The sequence below is a fragment of the Carassius gibelio genome, chromosome B23 (genome assembly GCF_023724105.1).
Source record: "Carassius gibelio isolate Cgi1373 ecotype wild population from Czech Republic chromosome B23, carGib1.2-hapl.c, whole genome shotgun sequence".
NCBI classification, from domain to species: Eukaryota; Metazoa; Chordata; class Actinopteri; order Cypriniformes; family Cyprinidae; genus Carassius; species Carassius gibelio.
Genome location: NC_068418.1, coordinates 29,095,440 through 29,113,848, shown reverse-complemented (window position 1 = coordinate 29,113,848; position 18,409 = coordinate 29,095,440). Strand labels below are relative to the sequence as shown.

Sequence of the window (18,409 nt, the reverse complement as noted above, 5' to 3'; positions counted from 1 at the left end):
ATATTACAGTTTTGACTGATGAAATAAACCCCATACTTTCAGATGCTAGTGTGTGGTTTACCAGGGTCATTTATTTGCCATGTGTGACGTGTTTCCCGCAGCTTCTCCTGGATCCAACATTCCTCACCGCTGCAACAGCACCAGACATCGCATCATCTCGCCCAAACTGCCCACCCCTCACCCCGCCCTCAATGAGCTGAAGAATCCTTCTCTGCGGGAGGCGGGACCGGGCGATGCGTTAGTCGCTGTTGTACCTTCAGAGAGGAAGCAGCCTGAAGAGGGTGGGAGGGGCGATGATCCGGGCGGCGTGGCTTCCCCATGCTCCGCCTCCTCCTCGTCCTCCAGTCCACCCCAAACGCAGCGGGCGGGGACAATCGCTCTTAGCAACGGAAATGGATTCTATGGTGACCAGCGGGGTGGATTGGCAGCAGTCATTGTCATGACGACAGCAACCCCGGTGGGGTGTGGCTATGGGGAGGAGCCAAATGCTGAGTTAGGCTCCACCCACCTGTCAGTCACCCGTGCCGGCGGACGTCTCGTTCTATCTCCTGTGCCGTCCAAACAGGACACGCCCTCCCCAACAAGCTCCGCCTCCCCACCTAGCCCCGCCCCTCCCAATCAAGGCGTGGCCACGCTTTCACTCACTTTCCTGCCCAGCCCTGTGATTGGAGGACTGCTGCTGACTGATACCCCTGGGACAATCCTGCCCCCAAACCCGACGTCGCCATCACCCTCGCTGCTCCCATTTGACCCTGACTCCTTCCTAAACAGCCCCAAACAGGGGCAGACCTACGGAGGACCCGGCCTCACACCTCACTCAGTCTCCGCCTCCTCTTCCCCATCTCCACCTCCTTCAATATCTCCTCAGCCACTGTCTCTTGCTCTGTCTCTTTCTCCCACATCTCCTCCATCGTCTCTATCCTCTCTCTGTTCTGAGACGGAGAGGAAGAGTATTCCGGGTCGTCCCTCGTCCTCACTGTCTTTTTCACTCTCTCCGACGCGAACGACTCCCGCGCTGCTCCCGCTGTGTCTGGAGATGTCTTTAGGACTAGATTCTTTGAGTTCTCCTCTATCTGTCCCACCCTCCGACGACAGAGCTCCTCCCACTGGATTCACTGCTCAAGTCCCGCCCGGTCATCTCCTAACCAATCCTCTCTCGCCCGCCACCCAAATAACATCCTCTCTTGAGGTGCTGCCAACCAATCAGCTGCCACCAGAGGGAGAAAAGGCGGAGTCACAGCACTCCATGTGCATTCAACCTTCGAATCAGACACCACCCCCAGCCACACCCCCAACTGTGAGTCCTGTACAAGTGAAGGAGGAGCAGTCTCCGCCCACTCATTCACATTTCGAATCAGAAGTCACGCCCATGGACACCACCCACTGCGGCCATATAGACGGAGAGGAGGCTGGGCTTACATTTGACTCCGCCTTCCCCGACCTCATATCTGAGCACATTATAGAGGAGCCTGTCAGTCACCATCCCACCCTGGCTCCGCCCGTTTACCCCATCCGCTACATGGTTCCTCCTCAGCCGACACCGTCCACCTCATTCCTGCCCTTCCCTCTTCTTACAAACCCTGGAGGAAACCCAGCAGAAACCCAGCGGCTGGCCAACATCACAGACTTCTCGCCCGAATGGTCGTACCCCGAGGTTTGAATCTTCATGCCTCTTCTTTAAAGGGACAGTTCACCCAAAAGTGAAAATTCTGTCATCATTTACTCAGCCTCCACTTGTTCCAAACCTGTATGAATGTTTTATTTCTGTTGAACACAAAAGAAGATATTTCAAAGAAAGCTGGTAACCAAACAGATGACGGTAGCCATTATTAATTTTAATACTATGGAAGTCAGCGGGTAGCTTCACCTGTTTGGTAACCAGCATTCTGCAAAATATCATCTTTTGAGAAGAAAGGAACTTGTTGAGGTTGAGTAATTGATAACAGAATTTTCATTTTCATTTCTGGGTGAATTATTTCTTTAATTGCTTCAAATCCATTGCGAAAATAATTTAAAATTAATATAAAATTAAGACTTTTAGGTGAAGAAACATTATGTTCTGAAGTCTAAGCTTTGACAATTGGTAATAGAAGAACAAAAGTTTCTGCTTGTGTTGCATTTGGTTAGCACCAGTGTTATTTTAGTATTACTGAGACTACTATGGTTTATATTTTATATGCTATATAGTTTCGTTTTTGAATTAGTTTTTACATTTACATTTAAACTTTTTGCAGGTTCATTGAAGACCAGTCGTGCCGCTGCATTCTGAATCATTTGTATCGTAAAAAACGCTATCAAATAAACTTTAATTGTAAAGGTTTGATTGTGCTTGATGGAAGTCCAGCCAGAAGAGCATTGCAGTAGTCCAGCCTAGAAATGACCAGGGCCTGGACAATGTGCAGTCTGCACCTTCAAAGACCACATTGCAGATGCACATTGAAGGTCAGCTGGTCATCAAAGGTTACACCAAGATTTCTGACCGAAGTTCATGGGGTAATTGTAGAAGAACCTAGCTGGATGGTGAAATCATGCTGTAGAGTTGGAGTGGCAGTGACGACAATAGGGGTGCTCCGATCACGATCGTCCGATCGTTAATGCGCATCTCGTCAGTAAAGCCGGTTTTCTAATCAGTGGTTAATTCCATCAGGTGCGTGATTTCACATAGAGCAGCTGTTACTACACAGAGCCGTTGTTAACTGAGGAGATGCGCCAAAAAACGCTGAAAATGAAGTGGATTTGCGCATCTTCTCTATTAACAACGGTTCTGTGTAGTAACAGCTGCTCTATGTGAAATCACGCACCTGATGGAATTAACCGCTGATTAGAAAACCGGCTTTACTGACGAGATGCGCATAACGATCGGCCGATCGTGATCGGAGCATCCCTAGACGACAAGAAGCTCAGTCTTTGCCAGGTTGAGCTGTAGGTGATATTCTTTCATCCTTGCCGAGATGTCCTCCAGGCAGCCTGAGATCCGTGCAGCTACTGTTGGATCATCTGGTTGAAATGAGAGATAGAGCTGTGTGTCTTCAGCATAGCAATGGTAGAAGAAGTCATGTGCCTGTATGATGGGACCCAGTGATGTTGTGTATATGGAGAAGAGGAGGGGTCCCAGAACTGATCCCTGAGGAACCCCATGACAAGTTGAAGTGTTTTGGAAACCTTAAATTTTTATAAAATATATTAAAAGTTACTTTTTATTTTAACTTGTCTTAAATTAGTAAATTAATTATAAAAAAATTATAGATAAAAAAATGAATAAAAAAACAGTAAATAACTACAACTTCAATTAAAATTAAAATAAAAAACAATATAAAAAATGATAGCAATTATACTAATATATCACTGGTGTTATTTTCTCACATAAAAAAAAACTCAAAACAAGAATGTTTTGGTGGTTTTAGTTTGGGGGAGCTGTAATAAGCATGTTTAACTCCTTGTGGTTCAGGGCGGCGTGAAGGTTTTGATCACAGGCCCATGGTCAGAGACAGACGGACGATACTCCTGTGTGTTTGACCAGAGCAGAGTTACAGCTTCTCTCATCCAGCCAGGAGTCCTGCGCTGTTACTGTCCGGGTGAGCACACACACGCACACGCACACGCACACACACACACACGCACGCACGCACGCACGCACGCACGCACACTCACACACACACACGCACACGCACTCACACACACACACGCACACACACACACACACACACGCACACGCGCGCGCACACCTACACTCACACACTCACTCACTAACACACACAGACACTCACTCGCGCACACACACACACACTCACTCACACACTCGCACACACTCACACACGCACGCACTCACACGCACACACACACACACATACGCGCACACACACCTACACTCACACACTCACTCACTAACACACACAGACACTCACTTGCGTGCACACACTCACTCACTCACTCACACTCACTCTCACGCACACACACACACAATCACTCACTCACTCACTCACACTTACTCTCACGCACACACACACACAATCACTCACTCACTCTCACACACACATACAATCACTCACTCACTCTCACACACACACACATACACACACACTCTCGCTCACACACATACATACAGACACACACACACACACACAAACACACGTTTTCTCTTTTTATCATAAATCAGAAAATACTGTCAACAGAAAGAAAACAAAAACATTTCCAACATGTTTTTAGGAGTGAAATGTTTTATAAATCAGTGTAAAAAAATATAACCAAACTTCAGAATATAGAGAGGAATAAATCTGTAGAGTTTGGTGTTTGTAAGAGATAAACTATGGATTGAGATCTAAATCTAAAGACAAAAATAAAGATTTGAAATAAAATAAACACTTAAATGTGTGTTTGGAATGATTTCTCCTCACTAGTCTGTAAGGAGAGACATGATAAGGAAGCAAAATAGACCAGTGCATGAAGAAACAATAATTTTTCATGTAGAGTTTTGTATATAATAAGCTTCCTGTGTGTGTGTCCGTGTGTGTGTGTAGCTCATGAAGCTGGACTCGTCGCTCTGTACGTGTTGAAGGACTCCAGCGCCGTCTCCTCCTCAGTGTTGTTCGAGTATCGTGCTCGCAACGCCTCGTCCTTACCGAGCTCACAGCTGGACTGGTTATCACTGGATGGTGAGTAAAACACACACACACACACACACACCTGACCCAAACATTGCAGATGAGAATGGCTGGAGAAACATCGTGTACTAAGACTGACGGAAAATGAAAAGTTTTCTTGGCTGATATGGCTAGGAACTATACCCTCATTCTGGCGTAATAATCAAGGAGCTTTGCTGTGTAGCATGAGTGCAGCAGGCGCAGTGATATTATGTAGTGCTTGTTCCGGGACTGAACCCGTCAGTGTTACTAGGTCCCCAACCCAGGATCGATCCCGGGACGTGTTTGCGTTCATACAGAAGGCAACCCTGCAATGTTCCGGCAATTTTTCTGTGAAAGGTGCTTAAGTTTGTGTGTGTGTGTGTGAGTGAGTGAGTGAGTGTGTGTGTGTGTGAGTCTGAGTGAGTGAGTGAGTGAGTGAGTGTGTGAGTCTGAGTGAGTGAGTGAAAGTGTGCATGTGTGTGTGAATGTTTGAGTGAGAAGTGAGTGTGTGTGTGTGTGTGTGTGTGTGTGTGTTTGAATGTTTGAGTGAGTGAGTGAGAACTGAGTGAGTGTGTGTGTGTGTGTGTGAGTGAGAGTGAGTGTGTGTGAGAAGTGAGTGCTTGCGGTTGTGAGCGAGAGAATGAGCGAGAGAATGAGCAAGTGAGTGAGTGTGTGAGAGAGTGAGTGAGAGAGTGAGTGAGATTGTGAGTGTGTGAGAAGTGAGTGAGTGTGTGCTTGTGTTAGTGAGAGAATGAGTGAGAGAGTGAGTGAGTGAGATCGTGAGTGTGTGAGAGAGTGAGTGTGTGAGAAGTGAGTGAGTGCGTGCGTGTGTGAGAGAATGAGCGAGAGAGTGAGTGAGTGAGATCATGAGTGTGTGAGAGAGTGCGTGAGAGTGAGTGAGTGAGATCGTGAGTGTGTGAGAAGTGAGTGAGTGCGTGCGTGTGTGAGTGAGAGAATGAGCGAATGAGTGAGTGAGTGAGTGTGTGTGAGAGTGAGTGAGAGAGAGTGAGTGAGAGAGTGGATGAGTGTTTAAGAGAGTAAGTGAGTGTGTGAGAGAGTGAGTGAGTGTGTGAGTGAGTGAGAGAGTGAGTTTGAGAGTGAGTGAGTGAGTGATGAGTGAGTGGAAGAGTGAGTGAGTGGGAGGGAGAGTGAGTGAATGAGAGAGTGAGTGAGTGATGAGTGAGTGGGAGAGTGAGAGAGTGAGTGTGTGTGTAAGAGAGTGAGAGAGTGAGTGAATGAGTGAGAGAGTGAGTGAGTGAGTGATGAGTGAGTGAGTGAGAGAGTGAGTGAGTGAGTGGGAGAGTGAATGAGAGAGTGAGTGAGTGAGAGAGTGAGTGTGTGTAAGAGAGTGAGAGAGTGTGAGTGAGAGAGTGAGTGTGTGTGAGAGTGAGAGAGTTAGTGAGAGAGTGAGTGAGTGAGTGGGAGAGTGAATGAGAGAGTGAGTGAGTGAGTGAGAGAGTGAGTGTGTGTGTGTAAGAGAGTGAGAGAGTGAGAGAGTGAGTGAGTGAGTGAGTGAGTGAGAGAGTGAGAGAGTGAGTGAGTGGGAGAGTGAATGAGAGAGTGTGTGAGTGAGAGAGTGAGTGTGTGTGAGAGTGAGAGAGTTAGTGAGAGAGTGAGTGAGTGAGTGAGTGAGTGTCTGTCTGTCTGTGAGAGAGAGAGAGAGAGTATGTGTGTGTGTGTGTGTGTGTGTGTGGATATCAGCCGGTTTCTATTTCTGTCGCTCAGTTAAAGCCTATTTAAATCCATGTGTCCGGGTCTGTCTCTCTCTCCGGCCGTCTGCAGGCTCAGTAATTTAAGCTCCACTGTGTCTCTCTCTCTCTCGTCTCATTCGGGACTTTCCCCACTCGAGGACAGAGGTCTGTCAGGATCCAGCAGGACGTTTGCATTTGTCCTCCAGACAATGTGGAACGCTCTCTCCTGTGTGAACACATCTGCCCTTCTCTGAAGTGTGTTTGTACTCAAAAACTGTTTTTATACTTCTGTACTTGTATTTTTGAACATGTCTCACTCCTGAGCAAGCGACTGAGACAGACATGGAGTTGTGCTTTTTCTGATTCGCTGATTTTGTCGGATCGTCTAAACGATGGCACAGAGACACATGGATGGTGTAGGTAGGAAAGACTGTGTTAAAACTGCTCTCTCTGTGTTTGGAGCTTCATCTTAGAGATCATTGTGTGTGTGTGTGTGTGTGTGTGTTGAGCTGTCAACACATCCAAATGCACTGTAAATCAAGCACTAAACACACACACACATACACGTCTGTTTTGTGTCCAATACAGTAAATATTAGAATTTGTTTTAAGAATGGATAGTGTTGAGAATCAAGATCTGTTACGTTCTTCCGCCAAGTTTCCTGCGTGATAAAACAGACTGCTTATCATCCAAAGCTTATTCTAAGGAAAACATGTTTTACAAATGTCTCTCTTGCAGGTCAATGTAATAAAGTTCCTGTTTAGGGAAAATAATGTTTGCTGCTTTAATAAAAAAATACACATATATCTAAAATAAATGTATATACATACACATACATACATACATATATACATACACACACATATGTATATATATATATATATATATATATACCAATGTTTTTAGTCTAAGTTGAAATAAAATAAAATAAAATTTTAAAATAAAATTAAAAAACCTATTTTATTTTAGTAATTGCCAAGACAACATTTCTCAGTTTTATTTAGTTTGTTTTTACATTCTAAAATAATTCAAATTAAATAAACTATATCTAAAACTTAATAGATTACTAATAAAAATGACAAAAACACAACAGGATTATAGTATGTTTTACAATAAAATATTGTTTCAGTCCTTCTACTTCCAAATTTCACATTTAATATTTTTTTTTAATTTATGGCTGAACTATTTTTCTTTTTTACTGAAAGTTAAACTTGAAATGATTTTATTTCAGCTACTTGCCAACTACTTGTTTTCTGAGAGTACTAAAATATCTTAAAATGAAATTTTATAATTACAGACGTTCATTTGATATTTCATTCCATGTGTCACTTCATTTCAAGTTGAAGTACTAAAGCAGGTTAAATCAAATTAACTGAAACCTAATAAAAACATGTAGACACATATATATAAAAAAATGATAATAAAAATGCGGAAAACCGTACTATGAAAACTGTTTTTTCAGGTGTAGTTGGTTAATAAACTCACTCTAAACTGTATTCTAGGACAGAACGACCTTTCAGTTCTTCTTTTTTCAGAATTGCATCGCGCTACAGCAGTGAATCAGGTTGTCTCTCGTTCTCTCCAGATAACCAGTTCAGGATGTCAATTCTGGAGCGTTTGGAGCAGATGGAGCGGAGAATGGCAGAAATGTCAAGTAACAATCAGCAGAATCAACACATGAATCACTATCATCAGCAGCTGTCGAGGAACCAGAGCTCTGCTCCGCGCTTGACTCCTGAAAACCAGGTACGAACACACACCTTCACCTCTGATGTGGGTTTATATCAGTTTCTCAGACTCGTACAGCGACGGATGAAGAACCAGACACTGGACTGGAGTTTCTCTGTTCATTCTGTGTTTTTGTCTCATTTTACAAATATCTAAGCGTTCTTCTTTTGTCATTGTTAACTAAAACTGACATAAACTATTTTTTTTAAAATTCATTACTTACAAATAAATAGAGTAAAACTTGACTTATAATTAATTTAAATGTTATTAAATAATTTGATTTCAGCTTAGTGTAAGCTTAGTGTAAGTGCTAAATAAAAACATTAATAAAAACAATATGGACATTTAAAAAAACGAATAAAATGATAAAACAACAGAATAGCTAAAAATAAAATAAAAGCAGAAATCTAATTCAAATTATCAACAGAAACTATTATAATTAAAAAAGATCATATGCAGATGTTTCGTAAAACTCATGTCATTATGCATTTCAACTAAATGTGTTTTGATTTCAGTCATTATCGGCAATTCTCATACTGAATTTACATTTATACAAGCTTTTATTAAAGCAGCTTGAATTGTGTTTAAGATATACATTTTATTACTTCATGCATTCCCTGGCGATCGAACCGATGACCCCAAGATTACTAGCATGAATGAAAAAATTAATTAATGCAAGAATGATTAATAAATATATTCAGTAGATGCACACAGACACATCCCAGTCCTGTCCATTAACACCCAGGATTAATTTACTGATGAGAATGAAACGAAGCTGAATTTATTTTATTATTTGCAAATTGGCTTTTTATTTGGACATTAATTCTAATGTTGGAATTTGAATTTATTGTGCATTTTTTTCAAGTATGTATTAAATGTTTCAGTGAAATGTCTGTAAGTAAATGTTACAGTGAAATATAAATGAAAATAGTTGAGTTCTTTAGTGTGGACATGTAGAGATTATTTCAACTATACGTTTAGAAACTTATTTATTACTTAATCTTGCATACTTGCCAGAACGTTCACCAGAAAGTCACGTCGACACCTTGTGTAAGTGTCTGTGTGTGTGTGTGTGTGTGTGTGTGTGTGTGTGTGTGTGTGTGTGTGTGTGTGTGTGTGTTGATGAGCGCTGGATTTATGAGTGTGTGTTATCAGGGTTACCAGCGGAATGTCAACTTTGCCAGTGACATCACTTCAGTATGCATGTATTAATAGCGCTTTTTCCATGTTGGTGTACCCCACAAACACACACACACACACACACACACACACACATCACTGTTTCCTCATCTGATTCTCATGGTAAACTCCTGTAGTTTCTAGTCTTCAGGTTTAGTGCTGGTCGTTTGAGTTGCTGTAGTTCAAACACAACACACGTTCGTAAGGATCCTCCTGCTGATTCATCTCATTCATTTTTAGCTTTTCCACTCTTACGTCAATCCAGCACGAGGACGGACGGAGAGACCGAAACAGACAGACAGGAGGGAAAAAACAGAGGGAGGGTGTGTGTACTAAAAGTAGTCATGTTACCACCTCCTCTTATCCACGCTCATCTACATTTATTCATTATTTTTAGATTAACTATCTAAACCAGTCTAATCTACTAAAATAATTGCTGTTACTGATTAATCTAAACCCACTTCAGATGCAGGAGAGGTTTTTTTTAAGAAACAAGCGCTTTGAAATTATTTTTGCATTCACTTGATGTTTTGGTCGCATTTTGTTGCGTGACGATTCGTTTCGACTTTAGTCTTAAATGAACAATTCAAGACTGTCTTTTTAGTGAAATATTTAGCTTTATTAGGATTTCTTTCCAGAGGGGATTTGGAATTTCTCTTATCACTCCATAAATCAGAAAAATGCATTTTGCCACGTTTTTAGAATAAAGTGTTGTATAAATCAGTGTGAATCAAATATGAACAAACCCCTCGGTAAAAACCTTCAGAATGTAGAGAGGAATAAAACTCTAAGTGTTGGTGTTTGTACGTACTGCTGAAGTGGAGAAAAAACTCACAGCATTTAAAGATATGCATTTTTTAACCATGTTTTAATGATAAGATGTTGTATAAAATCTGAAAAATCAAATATGAACAAATCCCTTGGTAAAAACCTTCAGAATATAGAGAAGAATAAAACTCTAAGTGTTGGTGTTTGTACGTGCTGCTGAAGTGGAGAAAAAACCTTTTGAAGATATGGATTAGAATTGAAATCAGCAGACGCAAACAGATAAAGTGCAGTAAAATGAACACTTCAAAGTGTATTTAGGATGTTTTCTTTCCACTAGTCTTTAGTCATTAATAGTAAATTCAATAATTTATGAAAAGGCAAATATCCCAAAATATTAAAATTGACCATTTTTTAAAAACAGTGCTTGCCTGTAGTTTCAGATTGAACTGCATCTCGCTAAAAGAGGTTTAGTTTTTGTCAGTTTTATTTATTTCTGCTGCTGTGAAATTCTAAATAAACATCATAATCTGATATATTTATATATATTTATAGACATAAACTTCTGTTCATATAGATTAAAATATATTAATTATTTTCTAACAATATACACTACATTTCAAAAGTTTGGGGTCAGTAAATTTTTATTCTTATTTATTTTTAAGTAAATAAAAACTTTTATTCAGAAAAGATGTGTTAAACTGTTAATAAGTAATAGCAGAGATTTATATTGTTAGAAAAGATTTATATTTTAAATAAATGCTATTCTTTTAAACTTTTTATCAATTAAAGAATTCTGAAAAAACTATCACATTTTCCAAAACAATATTTGTCAGCACAACTTTTGATAAGTCTAATAATAAATCATCATATCAGAATGATTTCTGAAGATCATGTGACACTTTACACTGGAGTAATGATGATGGAAATTCAGCTTTGCATCAGAGAAATAAATTCTACTTTAAAGGATATTAAAACAGAAACCATTATTTTATATTGCAATAACATTTTACAATATTACTGTTTTTTTCTGTATTTCTGATCAAATAAATGCAGCCTTGATGAGCAGAAGAGACTTTACAAGTCTCACTGATCCCATTCTTTTGACCAGCAGTGTATATTTCAGAGATGCTACCTCTTTAAATAGTTTCCCTGTAGCTCCAACATCAGCTTCTTGTCAGTATGGTTTGTAGTGTTTCTTTAAAAACACTGGTTTGATATGGGTTAAAAACAAATGTTTGACAGCTTTACATCTGACGCAGTGACTCAAACGCAGTCAATACAGTCTATAATTAATTCACTCTGAATCTGAATTCTGAACATGTTTAGATTTAATTTAAGGCAGTCTTCTGTGTAACTAGTGACTGATATAAAGCAGACTACAGGAGGTGATGATGTGAGCGGTGTGAGTGATCGTGTGTGATCTAACGCTCAGAACAGCGTCAGATGAACGATGATTTCTCTCTAGTAGATGTGAGGAAGTGTGTAAATGTGTTAATGATGGTGTGTGTGTGTGTGTGTGTGTCAGTCGGGGCTGTGGTTCGAGCGCAGGATCGTGGCCGTGTGTGAGCGGATGATGGCCGGCGGTCGCTGGGATCGAGACGCTGAGAGAGACACACTCACACACTCCGTCAGACACAGAGGGATGACACTGCTGCACCTCGCCGCCGCGCAGGGATACACACAGCTCATACACACACTCATACGCTGGAGGTAACACACACACACACACACAGCTCATACACACACACAGCTCATCACACTACACCTGCTCCAGCTTCTGACACTGTTTCCAGATTTTCTAATAGTTGTATCTCAGACAAATATTGTCCTTTTCACAAACCACACATCACTGGAGAGATGATTTATTCAGCTTTCAGAATTATTTTCAGGGTCACATGTACATCTCTAGTTTCTGCGGTCAGTGTGTTTTGTGCTTAATGATGTGTCTCTGTGTGTGTGTTTGTGTGTGTGTGTGCATTAGGAGTATCAGTGTGAATAGTCTGGATCTGGAACAGGAAGTGGATCCTCTGAACGTTGATCATTTCTCCTGCACACCTCTGGTACGTCGAAAAATGAGTAAAGCATGTTTCTGAAAGAAGTCTCTTCTGCTCACCAAGCAGCATCATTCCTCCAGTCTTCAGTGTCACATGATCTTCAGAAATCAGAATAATATGATGATTTCCTGTGTCATGTTTCGTGGTTCTGACCCATGTGTGTGTGTGTGTGTGTGTCAGATGTGGGCGTGTGCTCTGGGTCATCAGGCCGCGGCGGTGTTGTTGTACCGCTGGAGCAGTGCGGCTCTGGGGATCCCGGACTCTCTGGGACGTCTTCCTCTGGCCGTGGCACGTTCACGAGGACACACACGTCTAGCGCGCTGTCTGGAGGAGCTACACACACACTCTCAGACGCAGGAACACACACTGGACACACCCTCTCCTCCGTCTCCACTGTCCAGCAGCCCTGACACGGGTAACACACACACAGCCCCCGTCAAATACCTTTTAGTTTTACTCTGCTTTTTTATAAATTATAACTATTTCAAACTAAATTAAAAATACATTTTTCATTAATTCATTAAAAAATATTTTTCAATTCATAATACTTATGCATTTTTTTTAAACTCATGTCTAATTCATAAAACTTTGACAATTTAATATACTATTCTTATTTTTATTTATTTTTTTACAATAAAGCACTATTAAATCTCTTAGATGTTTCTTAAATTCTGTGCTTTTCTGTAAATTTCCATTTTAATTACACAAAATTAAAAACAAATGTTTGTATTTAAAACGCATGTCTAATTAAATTCATAAACTTTGAGAATTTAACATTTATTTAACCAATAAAATCTCTTACATTTTCCCTAAATTCTGTGCTTTCTGTTTTAATTTTTATACATTTGTTTTTAATTGAATTAGACTAAATTAAATGTACATTTTATATTTAAAACAGATTTCCAAATTATGTGCTTCCTGTTTTAATTTTCTGAATTCCATTTTAATTAATTAAAACAAAATGTTTTTTATTTTCAAACAACATGTCCAAAAAGCTTTAATAATTTAATATTTTAATGTAACAACAACAAGGCCCTGTAAAATCTAAAAAAATTTACCCAAATGCTTTAAATTAAATTAAATTAAATTAAAATTAAACTCATTTTTAATATAAAAATGGTAAAGTATAATCAAGTTTTAATTTTTGTTTCTTAAAAAAGCATGTCCAAAAAAAAAAAAAAACTCATAAAACTTTTATAATTTAACCCCTTGTGCATTGTTCAAATTCACTACCCTTTCATTATATTCGGGATGACAACATCCACTCAATTAAACTGCTTTAAAAATGTATCAGATAAATATATATATATTTTTTCCCCTTTTTTTTTGCATAAATCTATTAATCAACCTCAGTCCTGATCAAAACTACCAAATGTAAAAAAAAATAAATAAACAAATCAAAGTTTAACTCTTTAATTGCCAAGTATATAAATGATACCACTGATTTGGGGGAAAACACACTAAATATCATATTTTCAATACAAAAACTGATTGTGGACTGGATATCATTTTACCTTTTATCACAGTCTTGGGCATGTAAAAGATTAGTAACAATATTGGCTTTGATGCATTGTTAGTTGTGCAGCATTAGATTTACATTTTTTCTCCCTCATTTGTTGTTGGTGGCTGTTTTTGCCCCATTGACTTCCATTATAATGAAATTTTTTTGATTGAAAAGCCATGACACCATATAATCATGCATTCTTGATTGTTGGTGGCTTTCCCTTTTGGGAAGAGGTAAAATTTGTTATTTTTACAGTTGATCACAAGATGGGAACATTAACCCTTTAGATAGCCCTGTGCAAAAACAAAAGTTTAGTTTCCGACTTGTATATGTAGCTATATGAAGTATAACAGCAAATTATATTGTGTTTGTGTGTGTACAAGCCAGAAACTAAGCCTTTTTCTCTCTCTCCCTCCCTCCCTCCCTCCCTCTCTCTCTCTCTCTCTCTCTCTCTCTCTCTCTCTCTCTCTCTCTCTCTCCCTCTCTCTCTCTCTCTCTCTCTCTCTCTCTCTCTCAGGTCTGAGCTCGTCTAGCAGTGTCCCCTCCCCCAGTGACCCGCCCTCTCCCTCCCCAAGCTCCGCCTACTCCAGTGGCTCTGTTCCTGACCCCATGGACTCCGCCTCCACCCCCTCCTCCCCGTTCTCAGCCCCGCCCCCGGCTGGTTCCACCGACTCGCTCTTCCTGATGGACTGTGAGGTCTCGAGTCCCTCGGCCCCGGAGCTCGCCGACGAGCTGCTCAGCTACAGCGAGAACGCCGAGAACGAGGACTTCCTGTCTGACGAGGTCCTGCAGGTGAGAGCAGCTCTGATTGGACAGCGCATTATAGTCTCCGCCCCCTCACCAATGTTCACATGCGCATAGAGTTAGAAAAATAGAGAAAAGTTTTGATCAGTGAGAAAAGGAACAATGTTTTGCCGCTCACAGTGAATGAACGATGTGATGGTGATGTTGCGATGTTTGGCTGTTAGGTTGACATGGCAACGCTGGCCGAGCAGATCATCGAGGCCACTCCTGAGCGAATCAAACAGGAGGAGTTTAACCGGGAGGCGGAGTCACCACTGCGAGAGAGGCGGGACAATCCTGCCATTCACGACACCATGCCGTGGCTCGCCACATACCTGGACACCGTCGACAGGTACACAAACACCTGTACAGCAGTGTTAAAAACAATACAGATACATCTGGGAATCCTGAAAGAGCAAGCATGTAATAAACGTACATCAGCATCTCTTTGATGGGATTTTATTGTGGAATGTGAGCCAAACATGTTTCTGACAGATTGATGTGAGATTACTATTATTGATTTCACCTTCACTGGGTACATTACACTAGTTTTCACTTGTCTGTTTCTACTGTGTGTGTGTGTGTGCAGGGGTCTGTGTCCCACCCCTCCCTCGCTCCTCAGTGATTTGGCGCTGCAGAGGCTCCGCCCCCCAAGCAGCGTGGCGTGGGCGGAGTTTCTGAACGCCTCAGCCAATGGAAGGATGGAGAGAGACTTCGCTCTGCTGACGCTGACGGACACGGAGCAGAGAGAGCTGTATGAAGCTGCACGTGTCATCCAGAACGCCTTCCGCAGATACAAGGTACACACACACACACACTCGACCACTGACTGAGTGTGTGTGTCTGATGTGATAACGATTGGGTGTTGTGTTTAGGGGCGGAGGCTAAAGGAGCAGCAGGACATGGCTGCAGCAGTAATACAGCGCTGTTACCGCAAATACAAACAGGTACCACACACACACACACACACACACAAATAATTACATATGCATTCTCCATTCACCAGAACTCACTGCTTTAATCCTCTCTATATTATAAAGTTTTGTTCATATCTTATTCATAATGAACATTTTATTCCTTAACCCTCTGGGGACGGATTGGGCGGTACCGCCCAAAATGGCATACTTTTACAAATGTGTAGTTATCTCAAAAACTATTAATGCTAGAGAGATGCGGTTTTTTTTTGCCGTCTTCCTCAGATTCCGCTGAAAACAGCGGTGTCCAGTTTGTATATTAAACACTTCCCTTATTGCGCAATACCACTGCGTAAACAGGCCAATGAAAACGATTGTGCTAGGCAGATTCAACACGCAACAGCCAATGGAAAAATTGCCGCTGGGAGGAGTCTTTTTCTAACCCAATCAGAGCAAGGTTATGTCTTCTAGCGATTCAGAGGACTCTGTAGCTCTGCTGTAGCCTTGTAAAAGCTGGCTGGACGAAAGGAAAAGACATGTAATTAATAAGCGTTCAGAGAATCAGCATCAGGGTGGAGAAAGCAGAACGGGATCGGAGTATTAGCGAGCACAAAGAGCTAAATTCGAGCGATCGGAGAATCAGCATCACGTGGAGAAAGCAGAAAGTGAACGGAGTGTTAGCGAGCACAAAGAGATAAATTCGAGAGAGATACAGCATTATTACAGAATTGTTTTATCAAAATGGCAAGCAGTAAAAGATTTACGGCAGAACAAACTCTGGAACAATTACTGGAAAGGCCTGGAGAGGCCTTGCTTTGCTCACTGGCATGCCTAGGACTGTTTTTTAAAAAAGTTAATTATTGAATTGTTCTTTACACATTTGATTAAACAATAATACATTTCTGTCAAGCAAAGAGTTTGAAAAAATATATTTTCTTTGTTCAAAAACTGTTCTATATTGTGTGTTTTTCAGTAATAAATGACAAAAATCTAATTTTCGTTTTTGAAATTCTCTAGTTTATTGTAAAATTTTTCACTCATACTTCCTTTATATAAACATATTGCATGCATGCTTATGGTAGCTTAGGGTCTTCTGAATCCATAGATACCAAACACAGTGTGTTTCATCTCCTTTACATATGATTTATAAGCCCAAATATAAAAATAGAGAAAACAGACCAAAAAGGGCTTAGTCCCAAAAATAAAAAAAAACGCCTAGGACTGTTTGTAAATAAAGTTAATTATTTAATTGTTCTTTACACATTTGATTGAACATTAACCCATTTCTGTCAAGCAAAGAGTTTGAAAAATATATTTTTGGGTCAAAAACTTTTAACTATTGTTGTGTGAGGTAGGATTTTCAGTAATAAATGACAAAAATCTAATTTTTGTCTTTGAAATTCTCTAGTTTATTGTACAATTTTTCACTCATACTTCCTTTATAGACATATTGCATGCATGCTTATGGTAGCTTAGGGTCTTCTGAATCCATTGATACCAAATACATGGTGGTCCATCCTCATTACATATGGTTTATAAGCCGAAATGTAAAAATAGAGAAAACGGACCAAAAAGGGCTTAGTCCCCTAAGGGTTAAAAACATGCAGACAATGTATTTTTACAGTCTGTCGACAGTAGTTTCTTATTTGTGACCCTGGAGCACAAAAGCAGTCATAAGTTAAGTAGGTATAAATAAATATGGGTCAAAATTATCATGAGGATATTAAGTAAAGATCATGTTCATGAAGATATTTAGTAAATCTCCTACTGTAAATATATGAAAACTTAATGTTTGATTAGTAATATGCATTGCTAAGAACTTCATCTGAACAACTTTAAAGATGATTTTCTCAATATTTAGATTTTTTTGCTCCCTCAGATTCCAGATTTTCAAATAGTTGTAGAGTTTTATTCCTCTCTATATTCTGAAGGATTTTACCGAGGGATTTGTTCATATTTGATTCACACTGATTTATACAACACTTTACTCCTTTAAACATGCTAAAAACGTGTCTTTTGACAGTATTGTTTTATTTATGGAGTGATTAAGAAGAGAAATCTAAATTTCCCTCTGGAAACCTTTAAATCTGATATAACCTCAGAATCAGATCTGTTTTCGGTTCAGTTCAGATCTGTTTTCTAGAAACGTGGAGCATATTTAGACACACAATGATTCAGCCGCATGATTAAAAATGACAACCAATGTTTGCGCTGCTTTATGTAATCAGTCATCTGGGAAATTAAGTTAAATGTTTGGTACCCTATGGTGCCTTTCCTTAAGAGCATTTCATTTATTTTATACTGTTTTTACAAGAACGTCAACAAAATTAGGCAATTTTAACCCTGGGCACAAATTCGTACTTTAAATATGAAAATATGAAGCATACACACAAAAACATTTGATGTTCAGAAACAAACTGCCACTGACTGAGTGTGTGTGTGTGTGTGTGTGTGTGTGTGTGTCTTCGCTAACACACTAATATTGCTGCCGTGTCTCTGATGTCTCTCCTGTTTCTCGTTTAATTTCATGCTAGCTAACTTGGATAGCACTGAAGGTAATATCAAACTAAACTGTGCGCATGTTTCTGCTGTGTTGTGTTGTGTGTGTGTGTGTGTGTGTTGTGTTGTCCTCCTGCAGTATTTCTATATTAGTTGTGTGTGTTTCTCCTCCTCCAGTACGCTCTCTATAAGAAGATGACGCAGGCGGCGATACTGATCCAGAGTAAGTTCCGCAGTTATTACGAGCAGAAGAAGTTCCAGCAGTCTCGGCGAGCGGCCGTCCTCATCCAGCAGTATTACCGCAGCTATAAAGAGTACGAGCGCGTCAAGCAGGGCCCGCGCGGCCCCGGGGCCCTCAGCACCAAGCTCAAGTGAGACACACACACATATACACACTGTGAGTGATCCTGTGACCCTTCACTCACACTCTGCTCCTGTGTTTCAGAGGCTCGTTCCTGACCAAGAAACAGGATCAGGCCGCGCGGAAGATCATGCGCTTCCTCAGACGCTGCAGACACAGGTACACACACGTCTAGATACTGAGCTGTTAACTCACGCCAGCCCTTCTCAACCAGAGCCCTCCAGAGAAACATGATCTAGAACAAGCTTGAACTAAACTCCAGATATTTCTGACCTCCTCAGTAAATATTGTTTCTCTGAAGAATCT

At 40.5% G+C, this 18,409-nt stretch overlaps 1 protein-coding gene across 1 annotated transcript; it reads left to right on the top strand.

Annotated features, from left to right (window-relative positions):
* Nucleotides 1-79: 79 nt before the first annotated feature.
* Nucleotides 80-18,346, top strand: LOC128011048 (calmodulin-binding transcription activator 2-like). Its single transcript, XM_052593083.1, has 14 exons — nucleotides 80-1,654; nucleotides 3,449-3,575; nucleotides 4,518-4,652; nucleotides 7,899-8,059; nucleotides 11,514-11,698; nucleotides 11,970-12,048; nucleotides 12,223-12,457; nucleotides 14,064-14,338; nucleotides 14,515-14,681; nucleotides 14,919-15,129; nucleotides 15,205-15,276; nucleotides 17,778-17,798; nucleotides 17,920-18,113; nucleotides 18,188-18,346. Exons 1-14 carry the CDS (start codon nucleotides 80-82, stop codon nucleotides 18,276-18,278), a joined length of 3,528 nt encoding a protein of 1,175 aa, XP_052449043.1. The 3' UTR covers nucleotides 18,279-18,346.
* Nucleotides 18,347-18,409: the final 63 nt, after the last annotated feature.

Coding starts and splice junctions, on each gene's coding strand:
- LOC128011048 (XM_052593083.1), top strand. CDS start 80: ATGTGTGACGTGTTTCCCGCAGCTTCTCCTGGATCCAACATTCCTCAC. Junction 14,682..14,918: donor TACCTGGACACCGTCGACAG/GTACACAAACAC, acceptor GTGTGTGTGCAG/GGGTCTGTGTCCCACCCCTC. Junction 17,799..17,919: donor TAACTTGGATAGCACTGAAG/GTAATATCAAAC, acceptor CTCCTCCTCCAG/TACGCTCTCTATAAGAAGAT.